This window comes from Peromyscus leucopus, chromosome 1 (assembly GCF_004664715.2).
Source record: "Peromyscus leucopus breed LL Stock chromosome 1, UCI_PerLeu_2.1, whole genome shotgun sequence".
NCBI classification, from domain to species: domain Eukaryota; kingdom Metazoa; phylum Chordata; class Mammalia; order Rodentia; family Cricetidae; genus Peromyscus; species Peromyscus leucopus.
The window spans coordinates 177,258,100-177,282,188 of NC_051063.1; the positions used below are offsets into that span (position 1 = coordinate 177,258,100).

Sequence of the window (24,089 nt, forward strand, 5' to 3'; positions counted from 1 at the left end):
ATGTAGGCCTGTAGGTTGAAGATGAATGCTCAATGTTACAGATGAATTTTTAGTGACTGTCCTGGCAGTCAAATGTCTCATGGGTGCAAAGTGATCTATGGATATTTAATAAGTTATTTTGAATTCTGTATGATCTTTGATGATTTTTTTTTACAGTTGATCGGGGGTCTTCTTATTTTTTTCTTTTTCTTTCTTTTCTTTTTTGTAATTTCTTATTTTTTCTTTATTAAGAAATTTTCTACTCACTCTATATATCTCCCACAGAACCCACCTCTCCCCTCCTCCCACCCCACAGCCCTCTCTCCCAAGCCAACCCACATTCCCACATCTCCCAGATAAGGTATCCCAAGGGGATTCAGCAGAGGCTTGCACACTGAACCTAGGCAGGTCCAAGCCCCTTCACACTGCACCAGGGATGAATCCTGATCATCCTCCCTGGGTACCCACAAACTGTTTGAGCCAAACAACTGTGTTGCATATCCAGAGGCCCTGGTTCAGTCCCATGGGGGCTCCACAGCCACTAGTCTATGGTTCATGGGCTTTATCTAGTGTGGCCGGTCATCTCTGCATGTCTTGCCATCATGATCTCGATGTCCCCTGCTTGCAGAATCCCTCCTCTCTCTCATTGATTGGATTCCCGGTGCTCAGTCTGGTGCCTGGCTGTGGATCTCTGCCTCTGCCTCCATCAGTCACTGGACAAAGGCTCTATGATGACAGGTGATTTGCTAGACCAGTCACCAGAAGAGACCAGACCAGGCACCCTCTGCCTCTGGACCACTGCCAGCAGTCCAAGGTGGGGTCATCCTTGAGGATTCCTGAGAGCCTCCCCAGCACCCTGCCTTTTCCTATTCCAATGATGTCCTCATATATCATGGTGTATCCCTCCCTGCCCTCCCACTCTGTCCCTCCCATTTCCCTATGTTCTCATCCCCCACATCTCGCCCTCTGCCACCCCCCAACACTCCGTCCACTCATGTAGATCTTATCCACTTCTTCGCTGGGTCATCCTCCTAGGGTCTTTCCCTGTTAGCTAGCCTCTCTGGATCTGTGGGTTGCAGTCTGGCCATTCCTTCCCTCACATCTTATTCACTTATGAGTGAGTACATACCAAGTTTGTCCTTCTGAGACTAAGTTACCTCACTCAGGATGATATTTTCTAGATATCATCCATCCATTTGCCTGCAAATTTAATGATGTCATTGTTCTTTACTCTTGAATAGTACTCCATTGTGTATATGTGCCACATTTTCTTTATTCATTCTTCAGTTGAGGGGCATCGAGGTTGTTTCCAGGTTCTGGCTATTACGAATAATGCTGCTATGAACATAGTTGAGCATGTTTCTTTGTGATATGATTGAATAGTTTTGGGTATATGCCCAAGAGTGGTATAGCCTGGTCTTGAGGAAGATTGATTCCCAATATTCTGAGAAACTGCCATACTGAGTGACTGTACAAGTTTGCATTCCCACCAACAGTGGAGGAGTGTTCCCCTTGATCGACATCCTCTTCAACATAGACTGTCTTCAGTGTTTTTGATCTTAGTCATTCTGACAGGTGTAAGGAGGTATCTCAGAGTTGTTTTGATTTGCACTTCCCTGATGACTACAAATATTGAGCAATTCCTTAAATGTCTTTCAGCCATTTGACATTCTTCTGTTGAAAATTCTCTGTAAGCTCTGTGGCCCATTTTTAACTGAAATCTTCAGTATTTTGAAGTCTAGCTTTTTGAGTTGTGGGGTTTGTGAAGATCTTTTCTCATTCTATAGGCTGTCATTTTGTCTTATTGACCATGTCCTTTGCTGTACAAAAGTTTTTCAGTTTCAGGAGGTCCCATTTATTAATAGTTGCTCTCAGCGTCTGTGCTACTTGTGTTTAATTTTGGAAGTGATCTCCTGTGCCAATGCATTCAAGACTACTTCCTAATTTCTCTTCTATAAAGTTCACTGTAACTGGATTTATGTTGAAGTCTTTGATTCACTTGGACTTGAGTTTGGTGCATGGTGAAAGATATGGATCTATTTGCAGTCTTCTGCATGTTGACACCCAGTTATGCCAGCACCATTTGTTGAAGATGCTTTCTTTTTTCCATGGTACTGCTTTGGCTTCTTTGTTGAAAATCGTATGTTCACAGGTACGTGGATTAATGTCAGGGTCTTCAATTTGATTCCATTGGTCCACCTGTCGCTTTTTATGCCAGAACCAAGCTGTTTTTATCACTATAGTTCTAGAGTAGAGCTTGAGGTCAGGGATCATGATGCCTCCAGAGGTTGCTTTATTATACAGGATTAGTTTAGCTATCCTAGGTTTATTGTTTTTCCATGTAAAGTTAAGTATTGTTTTTTTCCAAATCTGTGCAAGCGTCAATGAGTCATGACCTGGATCCCCCTGTCACAGGTCAAACAGACTCCAGGTATGGACTCCTCTCAATCAACAGCTTAAGTTTCCCCACTTGCCTACTGTCTATACTTAAGTATTCTCTCTCTGTCTCTGTCTCTGTCTCTCTTGCTCTCTCTCTCTCACTCTCTCTCACTCTCTCTGCTACTCCTAGTGTTTGGACAATTTCCACAACCCAATACCAGGATCACAGGTCTAGAAGATTCAATGGTACACCAAAGAAAAAAATTTTTCCAATAAACTCCTTAACTTTATCTTATTTTGCCAGTCTATTCCTGTCCAATCAGATTTCTAATCACTTAAAGATTTCAAAGTGCTACAAATAAAAATCAGCTAGTCCTAGACTTACTGAAAACCATTGTAAACTAGATGCTTCTGATGGAATTTCCAACTGGGATGAGCCTCTGACTTAATCAGAATTTTCAGACTTTTCCAAAGCTGCCTGTACTTTGCTAGCCCCAAATAGTCACACAGAACCTGGGAAGCCTAAATCCTCTCCATCCTCTCCCAACCTTTGGTCAGCATTCCAAACTGCACAGGTCTGGATAATGTCCTAACTTTAGCTAAGAAGAAGTTACAAAATAGATTATATCATCATCAACAAATAGGCTGGAATGTCAGGCCCAAAAGAAACCCGGGACAAATGGCTAACTATGCTGCCTATTAGCATAATAAAGTGCATACTGTCCTCAAACTAGTCTGGGCAAGTATTTGTTAGAGACTCCACTCAGATATCTGGAATCTTGGCTCTTCTCAGCTCCTCACACTCCATGCTCTACAATAATCTCCAGATCATGGGCTTCACTTTCCCAGCTTCTGACTCCTGTATAACCCTGGCTTCTTGACTATGCACCTCTTGGCTCTCTTGGTCTTCTCTCTCTCTCTCTCTTTCCTCTCTCTCTCTCTCTCTCTCTTTCCTCTCTCTCTCTCTCTCTCTCTCTCTCTCTCTCTCTCTCTCTCTCCTGGCTCCTCTGTTGGTCTTCCTTTCTTGCTCCCTACCTCATGGCCTGGCCTATTTTGCTGGTCATGAACAGTCTACCTCTTTCTCTCCCTGCTCTGGAATCTTCCAGATGCCCCTCTCTGTATTCTCCACCATGTCTATCAGAAGAACCTTCCCCTTAACCATAAAAGGAGAATATTGCATTCTTTTCCTATTTGCACATCAGGATTTAAATATAAGTGTGTCTCTATGACACACAAGCAGAGTGGGCAATGTAGAAGCACAACCTACTAACAGGAGCATAAGGACAGGACAACATCCAGTCATTCACATATACAAGAACAGGAAAATAAACCCCACTCTCCATATATATATTCAGTTTTAAGAATTTATTCCCATGGAAACAGCCCTGGAGGGAAACCAGCCATTTTCTCCTGGAATATTTTATCAAAGGCTTCAGCTTGGGCTACTGTAAAGTGATTCTTCCAGTCCCCAGTCTTGCCTAGAAAATGTGAAGCAGACACATAGATGTGTTAATGATGATCTATCTCAACACTGCTCTCAGTCCTTCCTTCACATGCTCTTACCATCCATTTGACAAGGACCACATGGTTAATAAAGGGGAAGTACCAGTGACTTCCTGGAGAATACATCTTACACCTTGAAAAATTATACATCAGACTACTACCTCTGTGGCAATAATGTCTCCTCTTTTCCTATCTCATCCTATCAGCTACACACTCTAATAGATTCCACACTAGCTCTACTTTTTAGATGTTCAGATTATTACTGCTTCCCACTATACCTGCTTCCATCACACTGTCCAATCCAACAGAGTTTCTAAACTTAATTATCGAAAGAGGTTTCAGTTCTTCTTTTTAAAGTTTAGTGGTTACTTGTAAACGTTCTGCAAAACATGCAAGCAACTTTTAAAAAAATCTTTTAAAATTAAGTTTAATTATATGTGTGTAGGTGCACATGAATGCAGCTTCCGGCAGAACTTTGAAGCATCAGATCTCCTTGAGCTAGAGATGCACACTGTTGTTAGCTGCATGCCAACATCTTGATGCTTTCATCAGGTGCAGGAGACCCAGATAACTGCCAACTGAGAACATCCCAAGATTTCTGTTTTCAATCACCATGGTGTCTGGTGATACATCAAGACCTACATGATCTTTTTACCATATCTTTTTGCCAGACTTTGGTCCTCATCACTCCATTCCTTTATGTCTTTAGGTTTGACATTAGAGATGGCAAACTGTGTAATTGCTTTCATTGAATTGTGTGTTGCTTCTTTCTAGATTGCTGATGTCTTCCATATACTCATTTTTTTCTTTTGTTTCTTAATTTATGCCCATGTGACCACCTTTTCCTATTTTCCTTCCATGTAGAACTCTGCTGGCCACATCCTTGTTGTATTTTATTTCATAACTGTGACACATTGATGAATTTCCTTTTTGTAAAGATGCCTGAAATATGTATCTAATATATTTAAAAAGCAAAATGTTTCTTTCATCGGCAAAGTATTCATTTATCAAATCATATCAGACACACAGAATATACTCAGTGTGGAATTTTTGAAAGCATTCATGAATGATTGAGGAAAATACTGGCCTTGTTTCCATTTTGCTGATGAGAAAAAATTTGTCCTTGAGATGTTACCCAGCATGATAGTGATGTATGTAGACTTGAAGCCAAAAAGACTGACTGTAGAAATTTTTTCCTTATCACATTGTATTTGTTATGTATTATATAAGTTAACTTTAAATTCCCTGTGGTATTACTAAATAAAATATAACATATTCAGAATTAAGTTGTAAGTATTGATACACCATATTCAAACAATAAGCCATTAATTGATATTACAATAAAAGTGTCATCTTTTAAGAAGGTAACTTGTAGGAATCCATTGCTACTATCACCTTTCTTATATCTTCATTATTAGAACAAATTTCTCTATTGTTTCCCACAGTACACCTGTCTCTTGATAAGCCAGACTGGATGCTGTGCTAACAGAGTCTCAGTAAATTCAATTAGTCTGCCTACTTGTGTTGAATCAGTCCAGATGAGAGAAGCATGTCTTTGCAGGTACACACATGAAGTTGTAAGTCAAATTCTGTCAAAATCCTATGGCCCTTACAAGCATATATTTCTCTTCATTCATTCTATATAAAAATCTCCTCAAACTCTGGTGTATCAGAGGACAGGATGACTCTAAATCTTCCTGGCTTAACTCTTGTTGGAAAGGAACTTCCTCATAGTCCTGGAGGAGGCAGGTCTCACAAAAAGTTGTTGTCCAGACCTTCCCTGGCTTTTTACTGGCCTGCAGATAGTGGGCTCCTCTCTAGGTCTTCTTCCCTCTTTGTTTCAGATTAATGCCTTCTAAGGACTCCAGGGAAAATGATTCATGGCTCAAGCATTTAGGAAACATGCACTGTGAAGTACTGAGGTCAAAAACCTTTGAAGTTTGTCAGAAGACCTTTCCTTCCTCATGTCTTCATTGTGACAATGTCTTTATAAGAGTTCTGTCAACTAAACAGTGGATGCATGAGAATGACCATCTCTCTGATCTGTATTTCCTGCAGTATCTAAATATGGAATCATAAAGATTAAAATTGTTTGTAAATAATTATTGCTTAAATCTTAATACCAGATTCATTCCACCTAGCCAGATGATTGAGTCTCCCAGGTAAAACCTAGCTCTTCAGAGTAGCTCTCCAGAGTTAAAAAAAAGGTATTTTTCTTGGGTGCTGAGAAGAGCAACTAAAGGTCAGTGAAAATAGTTCTAGAGAATTCTTCCTGCTTAAGACCAGTCTAACAGTTTGCAAAGCTGTTCATGCATTATGGTTTAGGGTATTAAGTATCTACTGGTAAGTAATTAAATTCATTTTAGAATTAATCTTTGACCTGCTCTTCTTTCATGATTTAAAAAAAAGAATCAATATGATATAGGAATTGAAAAGACCAAAATTATCTTCATGCATCATATTCTTTCAAAAGTGTTTCCCAGATATCTCTCTCAGCATCCTCTATAAAGAAATCATGAATCAATGCTGGGCAGGTAATGATGTTGGTCTCTTCCTTCAATGACCTGGTTTCCAGTGGACTCATGGTTTATAATGAGTGTGAGTAAAAGAAAAATAATTCCTCAGAGTAAAAGTTATCTTTAAATACAGAAGAAACTGATGTCATATATAATCACTATGATAAATTACAGAGGACTTATGGTGAAAGATCAAGTTTTATGACAGAATCACCATATATGATACATGAAAAATACAATATTCCCGAGAAAATTAACTAAAATCTCACTGTGGTCTCATCCTCGAAGGGTCTACATGGAAAAGAGGAAATGACAGTTGTCTTCATGGAATTATGTCCTTATTCTATTACATCTGCTCTATTGACCAAACCTTTACCTGTTAGGTTCCATAGCATTTCCCTATTAAACAAGACATTTCATCTAGTTTGGCATTTCATTGAAGCTTTTTATGTATCCATACTGTTTTACCTCTGCCAAATTCTGATTCATTACAGGAAATCCAAGAATGGGCCAATTCTCTTCTTATGTGGGACCATCACTTCTAGTGCAGGCAACTCTGTCTCCACAGAGTCTGGAGCAGAGCAGTCTGAGGTTATCTGTCAACAGCAGTGGATTCTCCAGAGGTCTCAATCCATAGTGTATAGACAATGATATTCTTGAAGTGATATGTATATGTGCTCAAATCTGAGCCCAAACTTCTTCTTGTGAGGACACCAGGAGTACTGAATTAAGTGCAATCTGCTAACCACTTTAACTTACTTCTCTGTCTGTATATTCCTGATGTCTTTATGTTCTATGACCTGATCCTTACAATCTAGGGTGGAGGAGGTTTGGAGGTTAAGGCTGAAGCATATAAATTATTGGAAGAAGAAAATTAAACCCATAACCAATAACTCTCTACTTGCTGAGTCTATATCCATTTTCTTTACTTATCCCCAAACACCTGACATGTGATTCATTCCTTCTTCAATGCCAAGTCCCATCTCACAATTATCTGCTAATAGGAAAAGGTGACATTCCAGGTGTGGTTTTTTTGTTACAGTGGCTCCTCAACTTTACAGCTATGAAACCACACCCACAATCTGCTCCCAGCATAGAGATGTAGCACAGACATAGAGAAGATGGATATTCCCATTCCTGGAGAGGCTTTCAAAACAAACTGAGTAGCCCTGAGCCTGAAGCAATCCAAATTTAGGTTGGTAAACACCATCAGGTGTAACCCTGGTGAATAATTTGCTTAGTCTTTATGGGGTCTATACTCAGCCTGGTGTGGGACAGCAATTTTGGCATGTTCAACATCTTTTTCAGCCATGAATGGAAGTGTTTTCTGTGATTATCATGGTGAATATATCTTTGGTCCAATGCACTACGTGTTTTCTTTAGATTTCTATGATATATGGAGCCTTCCTAAGCCTTATTACAGCACTTCTACCATTTCGTTTTCCACTGAAGGTTTTGGACACAACCATCTGCAATCCCAAGATCCACTCCCAGAAGAAATCACTTTTTTCAGAGCTACTGAAGCCCACATCATCACCATGGAATGACTCTTCTGTAAGGTCTGTGAGAAACTATGATATGATGAGCAATGACTTCTGAACCATTCCCAACTCTTTCCTAGAGTCTCACTGGAACAACATGCCCTCCACACTTCCTGACATCATTTAAAGCTCAAAAGTTTCTTCACCTTTTCTCAAGAGAACCAAACCATTAGGAGCCAAATCTTCTGTAATGATACTGAAATTGGACATTTTATTTTCCTTCATGGCTTGGAAGGAACTGTACTTGAGGACCATATCCAGCTCATCTGCCTCTAATTTTTTTCCTAGGAAGTCACAAATCTTCTTTATGGTGCTCTTTGTGTCCTAAAAGAAGAAGAAAAAAATGAAGGTTATCAAGAGAAAGCTCTGAGAGAGCAGATGCAGAGATGGAAATAATGGATGGAGGATGAAAAGAGGATGTGAAGAAAGAAATGGGAACATGAAATGAGAAAGTAGTGAAAAGGGTTTAGGAAAGATACAGGAAATGTTGAGAGGGTAGGAGTTTCACAGAATTTTAATATTGAGTGGGCGTGAATTGTGACTGGTCTATATTCCTAAGAGTCATAGGCTGGAATTTCTTCTAAGGAGGAGAGAATATTAGAGACCAGGTCTCATATAACCAATGCTATTCTCAAACTTACTTCATAGTGTATGCATTCATTTAAAAGCTGATCCTCTTGCTTCCATCTTTGCAGAGATGTGTTCTCAGGTGTGTGACAACCCACCTATTAAATGTACTGGGATGTTTTGCTTGAGAGGTGTTCAATATGGAGGGAGCCCTGTCTGTTGGGATGGAAGTTGCTCTGGAGACCAGACTGAGCCTAAGCTCAAAGAGATCAGAGATCCACCTACATGCCTTTGCCACCTAAGTGCTGGCATTATAGCTGTGCACCACCATACCCAACGTGCCCTGTGATGTTCAAAGGGACTTATAGAAATAATTCTAGACAATGATCTATGGGAAAGAAGAAAATGTGCACAAAGAATTTAGAGAGGTTAATGTTTACACCATGTAAAACTGCACCCTATGGGTAAATGCAAATAATAGTTTTAAACTTTCATAAGACTGATCTTAATTATTATTACTTGGGGGTACTTCGTGGAGATATTAGTTTGTTTCGAGTTTTACCTCATGCTGTAACTTAGAAGGGCATCAAATTCACAGTCTTCCTGCTTCAGATACCCATATTCTGGAATTACAATTGTGAACTGCCACACCTGGGTTAATACTAAGACATAGTCACAAGAAGGTACAGTCTTGGATTTTGCTTTGAATTCCAACCCTTTTCTTCTGAGGACAATTGTAAGAGCCATGCCATATTGCCTGCCTGAGTCAAGTTTCTGCTGTCCAGTATTGAGCCACTAACCAGAAACTTTTGACATGCCTGGAGAAGTCCTGAGTTATTAGAAAATAACTTAACATTTCCTTATCTTTCTGCTATAGTAACCATAAGTAACAATGTTTTGTGGTTAGGTTGCCCTGTTGGGTTGCTTGGCAACTCAACAGTCTCCTGATCTTTTCCCAAAGAAAGTTTCCTGGTCTGCTTACTATAAAACCCACCTGAGAAAAATAAAAATTTTCAGCTTGATCAGAATATTGTCTTGCTGTCAATTCTTTGTGTCTCTTGTCCCTTTCATTCACCATTCCCCCTTGTAGGGTCTCTGCTGAAGATCCCACAGGCCGGGACACTATTTCTGGGCCAGTACACTTTTACTAGGGGCCTAAAGGTACCACTGTCTCAAAACTTTTATTACATATTTTTATCACAGATTTAGTTAATATCTCATGGGAAGGTAAACAACCATGGCAATAACAAAAAAAATGCGTGGAATGGTTGGAGAGAAAACTTATGGGAAACTGCACTACCATGCAACAAAGACATCTTAGTAATGAAGCTTCCTGGGAAATACTGAATTTTATGAAGAGAAAGTAAAAGATTTTACAAAAGACAAAACAGTCTTTTATATTGCTAATAATGTAGAAACTTTGTGTTCCTGGATGATACAATTAAGAGATCCAATTCCTTTTGAATAATCCAATTTCCTGTTTTTGATGCTCCTTAATATTTTACATTAAAAATTATTTTTTGACTCTTGCCAGGGAAGCATGTAGGCTTACTGCAGATTTTTACCTTTCACTGTGCTCTTCTGGATCCAATTCCCCAGTCTCATACCCAGTTATGCCACAGAAAATCTGTAGCAACACCCCAACCTAGATGGATTCCACAGATCTTCTAACTTCAGTGCTGTAATTCATTGTACTATCCCAGCATCCAACTCCAAAAGGACCTCATCGGGACACCAAAGAACATTCTGGTCATGAAGAAATAAAGTAACTACACATCTTCACCGCCCCCTAGTTCCTTTAAGTCCAACCACCCCAGGGTTACCCCTAGCTCTGTAGTAGAACACCTGCCTCAGCCACTCACATCTCTAGTGGATCCCCCCTCCTAACATCCCAACAATAATGCATTGATTTGCTCCACACCTCAACTCCATTATGTATTCCCTGGGAACCCATAGATCAAACTGGGCATGTAAGCAGTTAGGCTCAATGCACATCTTCACATCTCTACTTGCTCCTTTAAGTCCAGGCTCCTAGTCTCCTTCCCAGCTCTGTGTAGGACATCTGCTACAGGCTCCCTCCAACAAATGCCTTTGCTTCACATGGATAACACAAGTCTTATGCTCCAAAGTTCCTTCTCCATACTCATTGTTTTGTCATAGCAAATGCGGAAATCCAGAAAACACTCTCTAATCACTTACAGGCCATTCTAAGCAGGAAAGCAAATAGCCTAAGTGCAGATCTTCATCTCTCCCTCCATTTTTCCAAATCTACTCCTCAGTCTCATTCATAGGTTTGTATCAGACCTTCTGCTGTGGCCTAACCTCACTCAGTAGCCTCATTCTCAGGTAACTAACTAAGCAGTTCCTTTGGGAAATGTTCTTTTTTATCTTCCTGTGGAAAAATTCTATCTTCCCTCCTGTGGAAGTTTTTAGGACAACCTCCTAGACTATTTCCATTCCTAAATTTCAGCTTTCTATATCTGGAAACATTTTACCTGGAACTCCCATTGGCCACAATTATCAGGACCCCAGAAGAATTTCCTACTAGACAACACACAGCCACTACACTCTCCTAAGTACCAGACAGAGGAACAAAAATAAGGAAAGAAGAATGAACCCAACAAAGGCAAGACCAGATATCAGCATGTAGAATTAAATTTCCCCAATCCTAGATGCCTAGATGCCAACCTGAAAGCATAGTACATAACATCCAAGACAGGATGTTTTTACTAGAGGCCAGAAACCATACTAGAACAGGCCCTGAATATTCTACCATAGTTACAGAAGAAGAAATTAACCCTAAAATAGCATGTATGGAAATGATAGAGGAATAGAGTAAATCTCGTAAAGAAATGTATGAAAACACAAACAGTGGAAAGAAATGAATAAATCACTCCAACCTGAAAGTAGAAATAAAATCAATCAAGAAAACACAAATTATAGGAAATCTGCAAAAGAAAAACTTAGGAACTCAAACAGGAACCTCAGATGTGAGCTTCATGAAAACTGGAAACAACGAGTTGATTCCTAAAGAAAACCAACAAGATATACAAGCCCTTATCCAAATTAACTAAAAGGCAGACACACACACACACACACAGAGAGAGAGAGAGAGAGAGAGAGAGAGAGAGAGAGAGAGAGAGAGAGAGAGAGAATCCAAATTAACAAAACCAGAAATGAAAAGGAGACCTAACAACAGACAATGAGGAAATCCAGAGAATCATCAGGTCATACTTCAAAAACGTGTACTCTATGTGAAAGAAAATGGCAATTTTCTGGATAGGTAGCACATATCAAATTTAAATCATGAACAGATAAACATTTTAAATAGACCAATAACTCCCAAGGAAATAGAACAGTCCTTCAATATTCTCTGCTTCCCAGGAAAGCCTTTCAGATATGCTTAGCCTGTAGACCACCGTAGGACGCCCCAGTGTTACAGAAGAACTTTGGGTGACTGTCCAGGCAACCTGATGTCCCTGCCATTAGATAACTTTTCACCGTTCTGGGGTCTTTGATGGAGTTGAAGACTGAATAATTATAATCATAATTTTCCTTCGTTATAATGGAAAGTAAATTAGATACAAAACTTTAGACAAACCAAGATAAGATAGATAATTAGTATTTTCTCCAATTTTGCCAAATGTAAATGGAGCAGATCTATTACTGTAATTCTTATTTGATAACCGTTTTAGTTGTATATAGCTGTACTATATTAAGGTGAAAATCTTTTTTTTTTTTTAAATTAGACAGAAAGGGGAAAATTCTCTGTAACAATCCCTTCTACACTATCAATATGTATTACTCATATTGGTTAATAAAAAGCTGACAGACCAGTAGCTGGGCAGGAAGTTAGGCAGTAAAACGACATTGAGAATGATGGAAGAAGGAGAACAGATTCAGGAGTGCTGCCAGCTAGCTGATCAGGAAGCAAGACATGTTAGAAGACATGTAAAGCCCCGAGACACTTGACAATACATAGATGAATAAAATTTGTTAATTTAAATCTAAGAATTATCTAGTAACAAGACAGAGCTATCAGCTGTGAAATTATAGATCACATTCAGCCGCTGAGTTGGTTATTTTTGACCAGGTAGTTGGGACAGGAAACTTACAATTATATAGTCCTACCTGCAAGATATGCTAAGGCAATGATGCCACAAAGCTCATGAGAGTAGCCAAGAAATGCTTGGTTTTACTTAAGGCCTACTCTATGAGATGAAATACATAGATGGCAGTGCTTTGTTGATCAGACAGAGCATCCACAGTGCTTGAGATACTTTTGAACAATCAGCCCTTAGTGGTGTGCCTCCACCAAATCTCTCATTTTGGAGCATAGACAACTCTTCAGAAGAAGAAGGAAAGTGGAGTTAGAGCCAGAGAATAGGGAGAACACTAAGAAAACATGACCATCCACATCAACATAAGAAAAGCTCATATGGACCCACAGACTGGAGCAGCATGCATAGTGCCACCCCCATCTGCACCAATCCTCTGCTTATATGTTAGGGTCTACAGTTGAGTGATTTTGTGGTCTTCCTTGATATTTGAGCATGTGGGTCTCTGCTTGTGCCTTCTCTTGTGCTGTTTTCATTCTGTTGGTTTATCTTGTCCAATTTTGAGGTAATAATATTATTTCATCAGATTGTACTTTATTTTGTTATATTTTTAAAAAATGAATGAATGAAAATCTAGCCACCAGGTTAAAGGATAACAATGGAACTGTCATTTATACCTGCTGGCAGAGGGAAAATCCACTGCCTCCAATTTAATGACACTGGATATATCAACCACTCCAGGAAAGTCTTCATGTGCAGTAGTAGTTGGCCAACATGTAATGGACACCACAGTTTTATTTCTGTTTATGTGTGTGTGTGTGTGTGTGTGTGTGTGTGTGTGCATGTGTGTGCTTTTATTTTGTTGTATTTTGTTGCAGTTCAGTGTTTTTTTCTTTTGGTTGTTGTTTTATTTTATTTTATTTTGGGGGAATTTTGTTTTATTTGGATTTTGGTTTTTTTTTTCAGAAAGAATTTAAGGTTGTTTGGGTAAGGAGGAGGAGAAAACTTGGAAGAAATTTGGGAGAGAAATAATATGATTAAAATATGTTTAAATTTAAATTTAAAAATTGTTTTAAATTATAAAAATTTTATAAGAGAAATAAAAATGAAAACAAAGAAGTTACCGCTTTCAGTAATCTTCATCATCACCAGAATCTACTTCTGAAAACTCAACAGTGGCTGTAAGACTGCTTATTTTCCTCCTTAACTAAATTTTTAGAAATATTCAAAGGATGGGTAAGTGTTTTTCTCTGACAGACTGCACAAGTTTTTTCTTGTTCAGTAAAAAGGATGATTGATATTTTTATTTATGATATATAAATGATGATTATCTTTCACTATTAGCTTCCAAACTACTAAAGCTTTTGAGTTGCTGAACAAATGTGTATATTTTTGGATGTATATGCTTGGTGTCATTATTTTGTGTCCATTAGTAGAGGGAGAATTTTTTTAAGTAAATGAAAATAAAATACACAAATGAACTTAAAATTATTCAAATTAATGATCTTTGAATCAATGTCTCTTTTGACCAAGGTTGACCTCAAAACTACGTTACAAAGTACGATAACCTAGAACTCCTGATTCTAACTCTCTATCTCTCCCAGTGCTCGTTTTAGAGTCATGTGATGCCTTGCCAAGTTATATTTTTAATTTTCAAAATAGTAGATATTTTAGACACCTACACAGTACTTGAAGATTTTGCTACCTGTCTGTGGGGCATTTCAATGCAATGAAACCTGCAATGATCTGATAAGGTTATGGCCTATCAGTCTATTTAGACATATGCCATTACTTAATGTTGAAACATTTTAGATATTCTCTACTAAGAGTTTTGAAATCTCCAGTGTATTCTATCCTACCAAGCAGAACCCCCTGTACTGCAGAGCACAGGACACAATCATCCCTGACTGGCTGCATCTTGTACATTCCTGGTCAGATGTGTGTATCACTCACTTCATGTGACTTCAGCTCCTGTGCTCTCCCAGGATTCACAGATGGATTTCCTGCCTTTGTCCCTCTTCTTGTCATCAAGGGGGGATGACATACATTTGGGCACAACAGTGGAATGGAAGTGCTTTACCTATTCCCCACAGACTACTGGGTTATAAGGTTATTAAATGTGTTGCATAGACAGAATTACAAAGCCTATAGCACAAGTGTGAGCTACCCCAACCTACTACAGGGTTGATAAGGTAAAGATGGGGGTGATGGATAAGGCAACTGCAGAGAAAATTTCAGGTGCATGCCAATAAAGGTCCTAGGACAAATTTCACTTTTATTGATGCTTTATGAATCTAAAACTGACATGGGGATACTGAGAAATATGGGGTGCTACACTGGGTGAGTTTGTGAGAGGCTCTATGATTGCTGTAAGAATGACAATTACCTTTTTTATGTCTTCATAGCTCAATAGCAGGAAGTTGTCTCTTTCTCTCATGGATAGCCAGGCACGGGTGTGCTCAAACCATGATCCATATGCCACTGTGGGAACGGAAGTGGAAAGCATTAATTATAAAGAATGAATGTCAGGTCTTCCTGATATTCTTCACCTTTTTGCAATTGGCAGACTGCTTTACTAAGAAAAATGAAACTAGTATTTAAAATATACAAGGTAACATTGGACACATGCACACAGATAATGAGCTGATTAAATCAAGTTCATTAGTAAACTCATCATCTTACAGATTTACCCCTGATGCCTCATGGAGACATCTTTCTGTTGGGCTTTAGCGATGGAGGCATATTTTGGGGAGAAGCCATCTTACCAATACAGTAAGCCAGAGAGATCTTGGCATGGCTACAGTTGGACTTTATATTGGTATCATGTCTAAGGAACTATCTTTATTCTTTCTAAGGGAGATCTCCTCACCCTGGCATCCACCTCCAAGCTTCCACCAAGTCTCAATAGCGACTCGTCAGTACCCTGGCGTCCTAAACACAGACTACTAGAGACCTTCCAGGCATAGAATTCCAGCTTCATCCCTGTAGGATGACTCATCCCTAACAGGCTTGAGGGAAAAATGGGCCCAAATCAGTAAAAAAGATACTTTCTAAAAGCCAACCTGGTCTGCTTAAGGACCTTAGCAAAAGCAGCTGAGACATGATCTAGAGATCACCTGGACCAATGAGAGGCAGCCAAGTCACATCAGCAGATTTATATTCCTGTGACCTTCTACCAGGCTGGGGTGGAGGGTATGTAAGACTTGTCTCTTTATGAATAAACTGAGCTTGTTTTTTTCCCCATTCTCCCAGAGGCTATATCATTGACTCTCCCTACTTGCCCCCATCCCCCAGGAAAACAACAGCACAGGACCCTGATACACACCCCCAAAAGCTTCATTTACATTCCTAGGGCTATTGTGATGTTTTCTCAACAGTCACAGTGTCTTCATTGTTCCTGGTTTAGATATTTGTTTCTTCATTGTTTCTCTCTCTCTGCATTTCTCAGCTGCCATTGCATATCTGCATTGTTCATGATCATCTGAAGAAGTAACTAAATCAAGTGAGGAGTGAAGCTAAGAGTTAAGCAAGGTTCAGAGCAGTAGGATGCATGAATTCAAGGAATCTAAGATTTGATTGAAAGCTGGGGGTAAATGATCTACAGAGAAGTAGTAGAGAGAAATAAACTTTATAATACAACACAGAATTAGGCCACTTAAAGAGATTGAAAGCTGGGTTCAGGTGATGACTCAGAGGAAATCATTTGCCGTACATGTGTGGACCTGAGTTTGAATCCACAGGAACCATTCAAAGATGATAATTCAGGTTCTTTTTGTTATCCTAGTGCTCCTTCAATGACATGGAAGGTGGAGACAGGAGAATGTCCAGAAGATTGGGACCAGCTAAGCTGGCAAACACAGTGATGAACAAGAAGAAAGAGATTTTGTCTCAAACAGGGTAGAAATTAAGGCTCAACACCTGATGTTGTTGCTTGCCTTCCACATTCAAGTTTTGGCTCAAGAACTGCAATTTAACACATTTATAACTTCACTATTGTTAACACACATACTTATTCACATTCAAAGAAAACCTAAAAGCCATATCAAAAATGGCATACATCTTTAATACTAAAACTCAGGACGTCAAGACAAGAGAAGACCAGAGGTTCAATGTCATATTCCAGTACATAGAGAATTTGTGGCCAATCTGGAATACAACAGATCCTGTTTGAAAACAAACTAAAAAGCCAAAAGCATTTTAGGGAGAGCACTAAAAATAAGCTAATGACATATATGTAGCTGGAAATTAACAGTGGTTCTGTCTTGGAAGTCATTTTAAAAGGTAAGTTTTTATTTGGAAGCAGGTATTAAAAGAATATCTCAACAAGCCTGCCTCTGCTTTGGTATGTAGTCAAGGATGGTCTTGAACTATTGATTCACTTGAATCCATCCCATAAGTATTATGAAGACCTGCCTAAGACTGGGCTATAACATACTGTATCAAGAGGAGAGAAAGTACTCCCAAGTATCCACCACTTTCCTGTGACTTTATGAGCAGTCAAGTGTAGTTAGGGGGCAGGGCTCATGACGTCCCTCTCCTTCCACAGTGGTAGCTGGTGGAGGGATAGGCATTTTCTTCAGTATAGGAGTTAGTGGTGAGAAACCCATGTTCCTATAAATGACTTCTTCCCTGTGCTCCAGTAAGCAACCCCAATGGACCTCACTGGGTCACAAACACACATATGAAGAAAAGGGACATGGAAGTAGAAAGCAGAGTTACTTGGGAAGAGGAAATTGATCAGCAAAAGTGGAAACAGCAGAAGAGAGGATAGTGGGCCATTAATTTGATCAAAATTATCTGCACACATGTATGAAAATGTCATAATGAAACTTGTTATTATATATAATTATTGTAACTCAATAAAAGTTAAACTCTTTGCAAAGTGTTAAGAAACCATGCCTATGAAAATATTTTTGTGACAATAAAGAAAATAGGATTTACAATATTTGTTAAGATGTTTCTTAACAAAACATTGAACATTCAGGATAATGTATGGGAAGCCAATAAAAAAAGACTAAGAGTAACCACAACTGAGTTGTGTGGTAGGAACATGCACATTTGTTATTTTTCTGCTGCTGTGGTAAAGCATCATGAACAAAGGCAGCTTAAGTAAGCAGAAAGAGCTTAATTTTGGCTTATGATTCTAGAGGGATAAGAATAAATGATGGGAAAAAAGAGACAATGGCAACGAGTGGCAGGCAGGGCTATAGCATCAGGAAGCTGCGATGTCATCTCCTCAACTACATCCAGGAAGCAGAGGCAATCATCTGGAAGTGACTTAAGAACTTAACCTTTTGATGTAGATCTAGGGGAGCACTCCTTCACTGCTAGTGGTAGTGAAAACTTGTACAGCCACTATGGAATTCAAGATGGAGTTTTCTCAGAAAACTGAGAATCAATCTACCTCAAGACCTAGTGATACCTAATTCTTGGGCATATACCCAAAGGATGCTCAATCTTTCCATAAGAACAGTTGTTTAACTATGTTCATGACAGGGTTTTTCACACTAGCCAGAACATGGAAACAACCTAGCGGCTCCTCAGCCACACAATGGACAAAGAAAATGTGGTAAATTTCCACAATGAAGTATTACTCAGCTGTTAAAATCAATTACATTAGGAATTTTGAAGGCAACTGGAGGAACCAGAAAAAAAATCATCCTGACACAGAAAAACAGACGTGGTATGTACTCACTCAAGAGTGGAAATTAGCTGTATAGTAGATGATAACCATGCTACAATCCATAGCTCCATAAAGACTAGGTAACAAGGAGAGCCCAAAGTGTATGGTCATGTACTGTTGTCCCTGGGAAGGGCAAATAGAAGAGATCTCCTGGGTTGACTGGGATGGGAACATGATAGATTGGGTCGGGGGCATGGTTGGAGTGTGAGAGTAATGAAAGAAACATCTTGATGGTGGGCATTTGGGGTCAGGTAGAAACCTGATAAGAGAAACTCCCATGAATCTACAAGGATGACTCAAGCTAAGACTATTAGCAATAGTGTGTACGTAGTCTGAACTGGCCATCTCCTGTAATCAAGTTGGCAACTACCCACATTATCATCAGAGAGCCTTCCTCCAGTGACTGAATAAACCATATGGAGAGACCCACTGGGCCTAGACAAGAAATCCTGTTGAAAAGACAGAGGAAAGATTGGATGAGCCAGGTGGCTCAATGGCATCACAAGGGTACCCACAGAAACAAATGACATGTACTGAGAGGAGCTCACAGTCTCTAGACTCACAGCTAGTGAGCTTGCATGGAACCAACCTAGGGCCTCTACATATGTGTGACACTTGTGTAACTTGATCTGCTTGTGGGACTCCTAGTGAAAAAAGCAGGGCCCATCCCTATTTCTTTGGCTGACTTTTAGGAACCTATTCCTCATAGTGGTTTATCTTGTCCAGCCTAAATTCATGGAGTTTAGCTCTACCTGAACTTGATACGCCATGCTTGTTTGACACCCATGATGAGGCCTGCCCCTTTCTAAACAGAAACATAGGAGGAGTGGATTGGGGTTTGGGGTGGGGAAAGTGGTACATGGAGGGGATTGGAGGAAAGGAGGGAGGGGAAACTTGTCAGGATACAGAATACATGAATAAATTTAATTAAAAAAAGAATATATAGCCTATTAAAGCCCACACTCAGTGATGTACGTCCTGCAATGTTGTGCCTCATGAATCTTCTGAAACAGTGCCATCAAGTGGGAAACAGGTTTTAAATGTCAAGGTCTATTTGAGGAATTTCTTATTAAATATCACAAATTATAACACCTACTTTAATACTGGAAAGACCAGACACTGCAAACATTGTTGGGATGATATGTTGTGGGCAAGCTGTGGCTGTGTCCTGTTGTGTAGTTGTGTGTGAAAACAGGAAGGCTTCACAATTAGGTTCAAAATGGTGATGAGACTTGGAACCACATATTGGTTGAATACAGAGAGATAGAATGTAGCCAACTGAAGACTACAGAATATACTAATGGCTAGGGTTGTAACCAAGTTAAATAAAATACATGATCATGAGAGTGAGTGCCAGAATTAAATTGATGGAACACGGTAGTAGGTGCTTTAGTCCTAGAACTCAAGAAGTGGATGCCTGAGGAACAGAGCTTCAACATTGTCCCTGGCTATATAGAATTCATGACCAACCTGAGCTATATATCACCTTGTCATTAAAATGTCTCTGAGCCTCCCCCAAGTCCTATATTTAATACAATACTCACCATTTCCTTTGATGAACCATTCAAAATAAGTTGTCAGTGACTCTGGAATCTTAACAAATTTTGTCTTACTCCAGAAAAAATAACCAGACACAAGAACATCTCTGGGATTTCTGATGACATAGATTATCTTAAATAGAAAAACATGTACATGATGGTCAACATAGCCATTCCAAACCTTTTAACTTGCACAATTTACATGAACTGTCAGTCAAATCTCCATGAGGTTCTAAAAACATTAATTATTTTTATTTGGACAAAATATTTTCATAAGTACCAAATATCTATAGTGAGAATCCTCTTTTATAAATTTATTTCATTTATAAACACATAACAGCAAAATTACTCAGGTCACTAACACATCAAAAAAAACAAAACAACTATAACAAAGATCCAAGACTGATCCTATATTTGTAAAGATCAATATCTTACACTGTGAAAAACCATCAATTCAACTGGATCAGGCCCTCTGAATAGGTGAGACAGTTGTTTGGCTTGATTTGTTTGGGAGGCATCTAGGCAGTGGTACCAGGTCCTGTGCTCATTGCATGAGTTAGCTGTTTGAAACCTGGGACTTATTCAAGGACACTTGGCTCAATCTGGGAGGAGGGGACTGGATCTGCCTGGACTGAGACTATCAGGTCGATCTCAGGCCTTGGGGGATGCCTTGCTCTGGAGGAGATGGGAATGGGGTATGTGCTGTGGGAAGGGGAGGGGGCAGGAAGGGGAAGAACAAGGGAATCTGTGGCTGTTATGTAGAACTGAATAGTATTGTAAAATAAAATAAAATAATAAAAATAAAAATAAAAATGAAAATACCTATGTCAACTCCAGCTGTAAGGTATTTTCTTAATTTGTGATCAATGAGGGAGGGTCCAGGCCACTGTAGGTGGTGCTACACCTGGGTTGTTGGTCCTGGGTTCTATAAGAATGTAGACTGAGCAAACAATGGGAAGCAAGCCAATTAGTAGCTCCCCTTCATGGCCTCTGTACCAGCTCCTACCTACAGCATCCTACCCTGCTTGGGTTCCTGTCCTGACTTCCTTCAGTGATGAACAGGGATGATGAAGTATCAGTCCTTTCCTGATCAACTTGCTTTTTGGTTATGGTGTTTCGTCACAGCAATAGAAACCCTAACAAAAACTTTTTTATTTAACCTGTTTTTTATTACTTCTTGAATACATCTCTCTCTTTTCTCCAATCTACTTTCCCTTCTCTTTGTAATTATGAACTTACAGTATTATCAATATCATTCTTCAATTTCATTTCCCTATTTCTTCCTTAACACCTTTGTCCATACTTGGCCAATCAAAGTAAATATATACTTAATAAATAAATGATATACAAATGTAAAAAAAAGAAACCATTCTTCCATTGTGAGAGAACATCTTATATACACAGAGATGAGTACTGTGATAAATACATCTGCAATATGCAAACCTAATTGTTGCCCACAACTGTAACTACCAAATGTAACTTTCAAAGAATCATTGTGCAGATCTCAAAGCCAGTGTGTCACAATAGTGAACACAAAGACTTACAGGCAACTCAGAAATGCAGAGAGTTGGAGAAATCGACTTTACCTGGGAAAAGCATAACAGGTAGTTATGCAATTCCAAATGCTCAACCCTGAAAACATACATACAAGTAACATTTTATAAGCTGAGCAGATTGTATTTAAATATTGAGAAATAAGTAGATACATATACAGATGTAACAACAATTAATGAAGAAAGACTGCAAATTTGAAAGAGAGAAAGGAGTAAACCTTGGAGAGAGGAAGAAGGGAAAATGATGGATGTATTTATGTTATGATCACAAACAATAAAGGAAACTATTTAAAATAAACAATAATTTTTATAAAAGGAAATTCATATTTTGTACCAATACTCTGTGTAACATTATTCTAGAATTCAACTTTTTAGACTTCAATTTCTCCAGCCAAGAGTTTGCCAAATCCACATAACACACACACACACACACACACACACACACACATACACACACACATATATATATATATATATATACATATATACATATATACATATATATATATATATAATGTCACAACTTCATCATGATATTATCAAGAGAGATAATAGTTCTACATTTGTCTTTGTATTTTAAGTATAAAATTTTTAAGTTCCATTGTGCAGAAACCTCCCGAAAGCTTTTTTACAAACTAGAAACTATGATAGGTCAGAACCTGCATATCTCTGTTCCCCTCTGGAAATCCTCTATCTGTGGTGTGGGGGATTCCTGTGGCTACTGATCTCAATGGACAGCTAGATACAATAACACACAGTGGGTACAACTGAGCCATAACTGCTGAACAATCTCCATGATTAGAGCACTGATGCCTGGTCAGGCTGCTTCTTCTATGAGCAACCCTGCCTGGGGTGATTCACACACTGCACATGGGATACATATATCCATATATATCCATACATACATATATATATATATACATATATATATATACATATATATCCATATATATATGTAGAATCACAATTAGCTAATTGATTTTGATGATGGGAAAACAGTAATGTCCACTGCACACTAGAGTTTGCCCTCTGCTTGACCTGTATGTGTAGTTCCTGAATGCTGTAGTTGATATTTCACATTCTTTCGTATATCTGCCCAGGATCACCTCGTGGTACTTGACATTCTGGTACTCTGATGTAGTCTGAGGAAGAGACACATCTGCATCACTTAGTTAGTGCATGAGAATCTCATGTTCCCACCCACAACCTACTCATTCTGAGCGCATTTCATTAAGAGGTCCAGGGCCCACCAAGGTAGATGAAATTCAAAGAACATTTGGACAAAGATTTCTCAACCCCTGGACACTGACCTTGGCCTTGGAACTGAAGAAAGACTTGGGGAAAAGATGGAAGGGAAGGTGGGAGGTGATGAGGCGTGGTCCTTCCTTATTGATTAATAGTGGATATCCATTTTGATTCTCTATCCAGGGTGAGCGGTCCCAGATAGGCATAGATTGGATCCAATTGGGATCCCCCTTGGTCTGAATCAAGCAGACAATCTCAATTAGCCAGTTAGTTCCTGAAGAAGGAAAAGTAATGGTCACTCATTTCAACAGTACTTGTTAAAAAGCCTCAAGTAGAACATTGTACACCTGTACAATTTACAGTAAAGCTGTTTCCAGGCACACAGACCTGTGGAGTTCAAAGTCCACATGCTCTAAGCACAAAGTATAGTCATCTAGCACATTGCCAATGCTTCACATGAAAAACCTGAGACTATATTCAATTAACTCTAACTAACATCCCCTGAAGTCCTGGGCCATCATCATTCTACGTTCTGGTACTTTTTGTTCGACTTTCCCAGATACTTCACAGGGATGTAATTGTCGACTCTGTCCTTGAGACTAGCTCCTTTCTTTTAATGCAAAGCAACTGAAATGCATCCATGCTGCAATATGTGTATGAGTACTGTTTCTCATTAGGTGAATAAATCCCCTTCTGTCAATTTTCCACACACACTTGTATTTATGTTTACATTTTCACTTGTCCTTGGGTATTTCTCTAGCTTACTTCTCTGGGTCATTGTATGAATCTTCTTCATGCATTCTACCGCCATTGGCTTTTCCATGTTCTTTCACTGTCAGTGTTAGCAACCTAAAACTTACCTATGTTCAGTGCTTCTGCCACCCAGAAAACAACCCTTCCCCAAAGCCCACACTGCTTCTTTTTGGTTCCTTGAGTTTTGAGACTGTTTTCTCTCATTGGACAAGGTCCACGGTAATTCTTCTACCGGACATTGTCCTCTCCTCCACATATTCTTACATCCATGACTTTTACCTTGGTGCTGTTTCTTCAGTTTATTTCCCTCATTTCCCCCTCACATTCTCTTCCACACAGAGACAGAACAGTGCCAGAGTCTGCCTTAGGATCCACTGGCATTGCTCTGAATGGCCTAGATGAGCCTCTCCCCACACAGACCAGGCTGGAGTTCTTTCTCTGATTAAAATGCACTCACAAACAGCAATCCATGCCACAAAACTTTTTCAACCTCAGATATATAGAGCACGCCACTCATCACACAAATGAATGAGGATCAAAGCCTTATCCTTCCTCATACGCTTCAAGAGCACTCTCACTAACAGTTCTTACCTGATTTAGGGTAAGTCAGTATGACTGTGTCTTCATCTCTGATCACAAACACATTGCGAATTTCTTCAATTATTTCTTCTTCATTCACTGCAGTAGGGAAAGGTATCCCTTCAAACCAAAGGTAGTCTGACATGGCAAAGAGTTCTTTGTGGATGCTGTTATGATACAGCTTTAGCCAAGTTT

The 24,089-nt window shown here is 39.2% G+C and overlaps 1 protein-coding gene across 1 annotated transcript; it reads right to left on the reverse strand.

The window, feature by feature from the left end:
* Positions 1-3,704: 3,704 nt before the first annotated feature.
* Positions 3,705-24,089, reverse strand: LOC114687333 (bile salt sulfotransferase 1-like). The gene is made up of 6 exons (XM_028862001.2): positions 23,907-24,089; positions 22,628-22,836; positions 19,771-19,897; positions 14,930-15,024; positions 8,065-8,242; positions 3,705-3,836 (listed from the first exon to the last, which is right to left on the reverse strand). Exons 1-6 carry the CDS (start codon positions 24,037-24,039, stop codon positions 3,724-3,726), a joined length of 855 nt encoding a protein of 284 aa, XP_028717834.1. The 5' UTR covers positions 24,040-24,089; the 3' UTR covers positions 3,705-3,723.

What these genes read in the sequence shown, in the direction of transcription:
- LOC114687333 (XM_028862001.2), bottom strand. Translation starts at nt 24,039, where the DNA reads ATGTCAGACTACCTTTGGTTTGAAGGGATACCTTTCCCTACTGCAGTG. An exon ending in ACTGACTTACCCTAAATCAG is followed by an intron (nt 22,837 to 23,906) that starts GTAAGAACTGTT and finishes TTCCTTCTTCAG; the next exon opens with GAACTAACTGGCTAATTGAG. An exon ending in ATGGTTCATCAAAGGAAATG is followed by an intron (nt 15,025 to 19,770) that starts GTGAGTATTGTA and finishes CCGTTCCCACAG; the next exon opens with TGGCATATGGATCATGGTTT.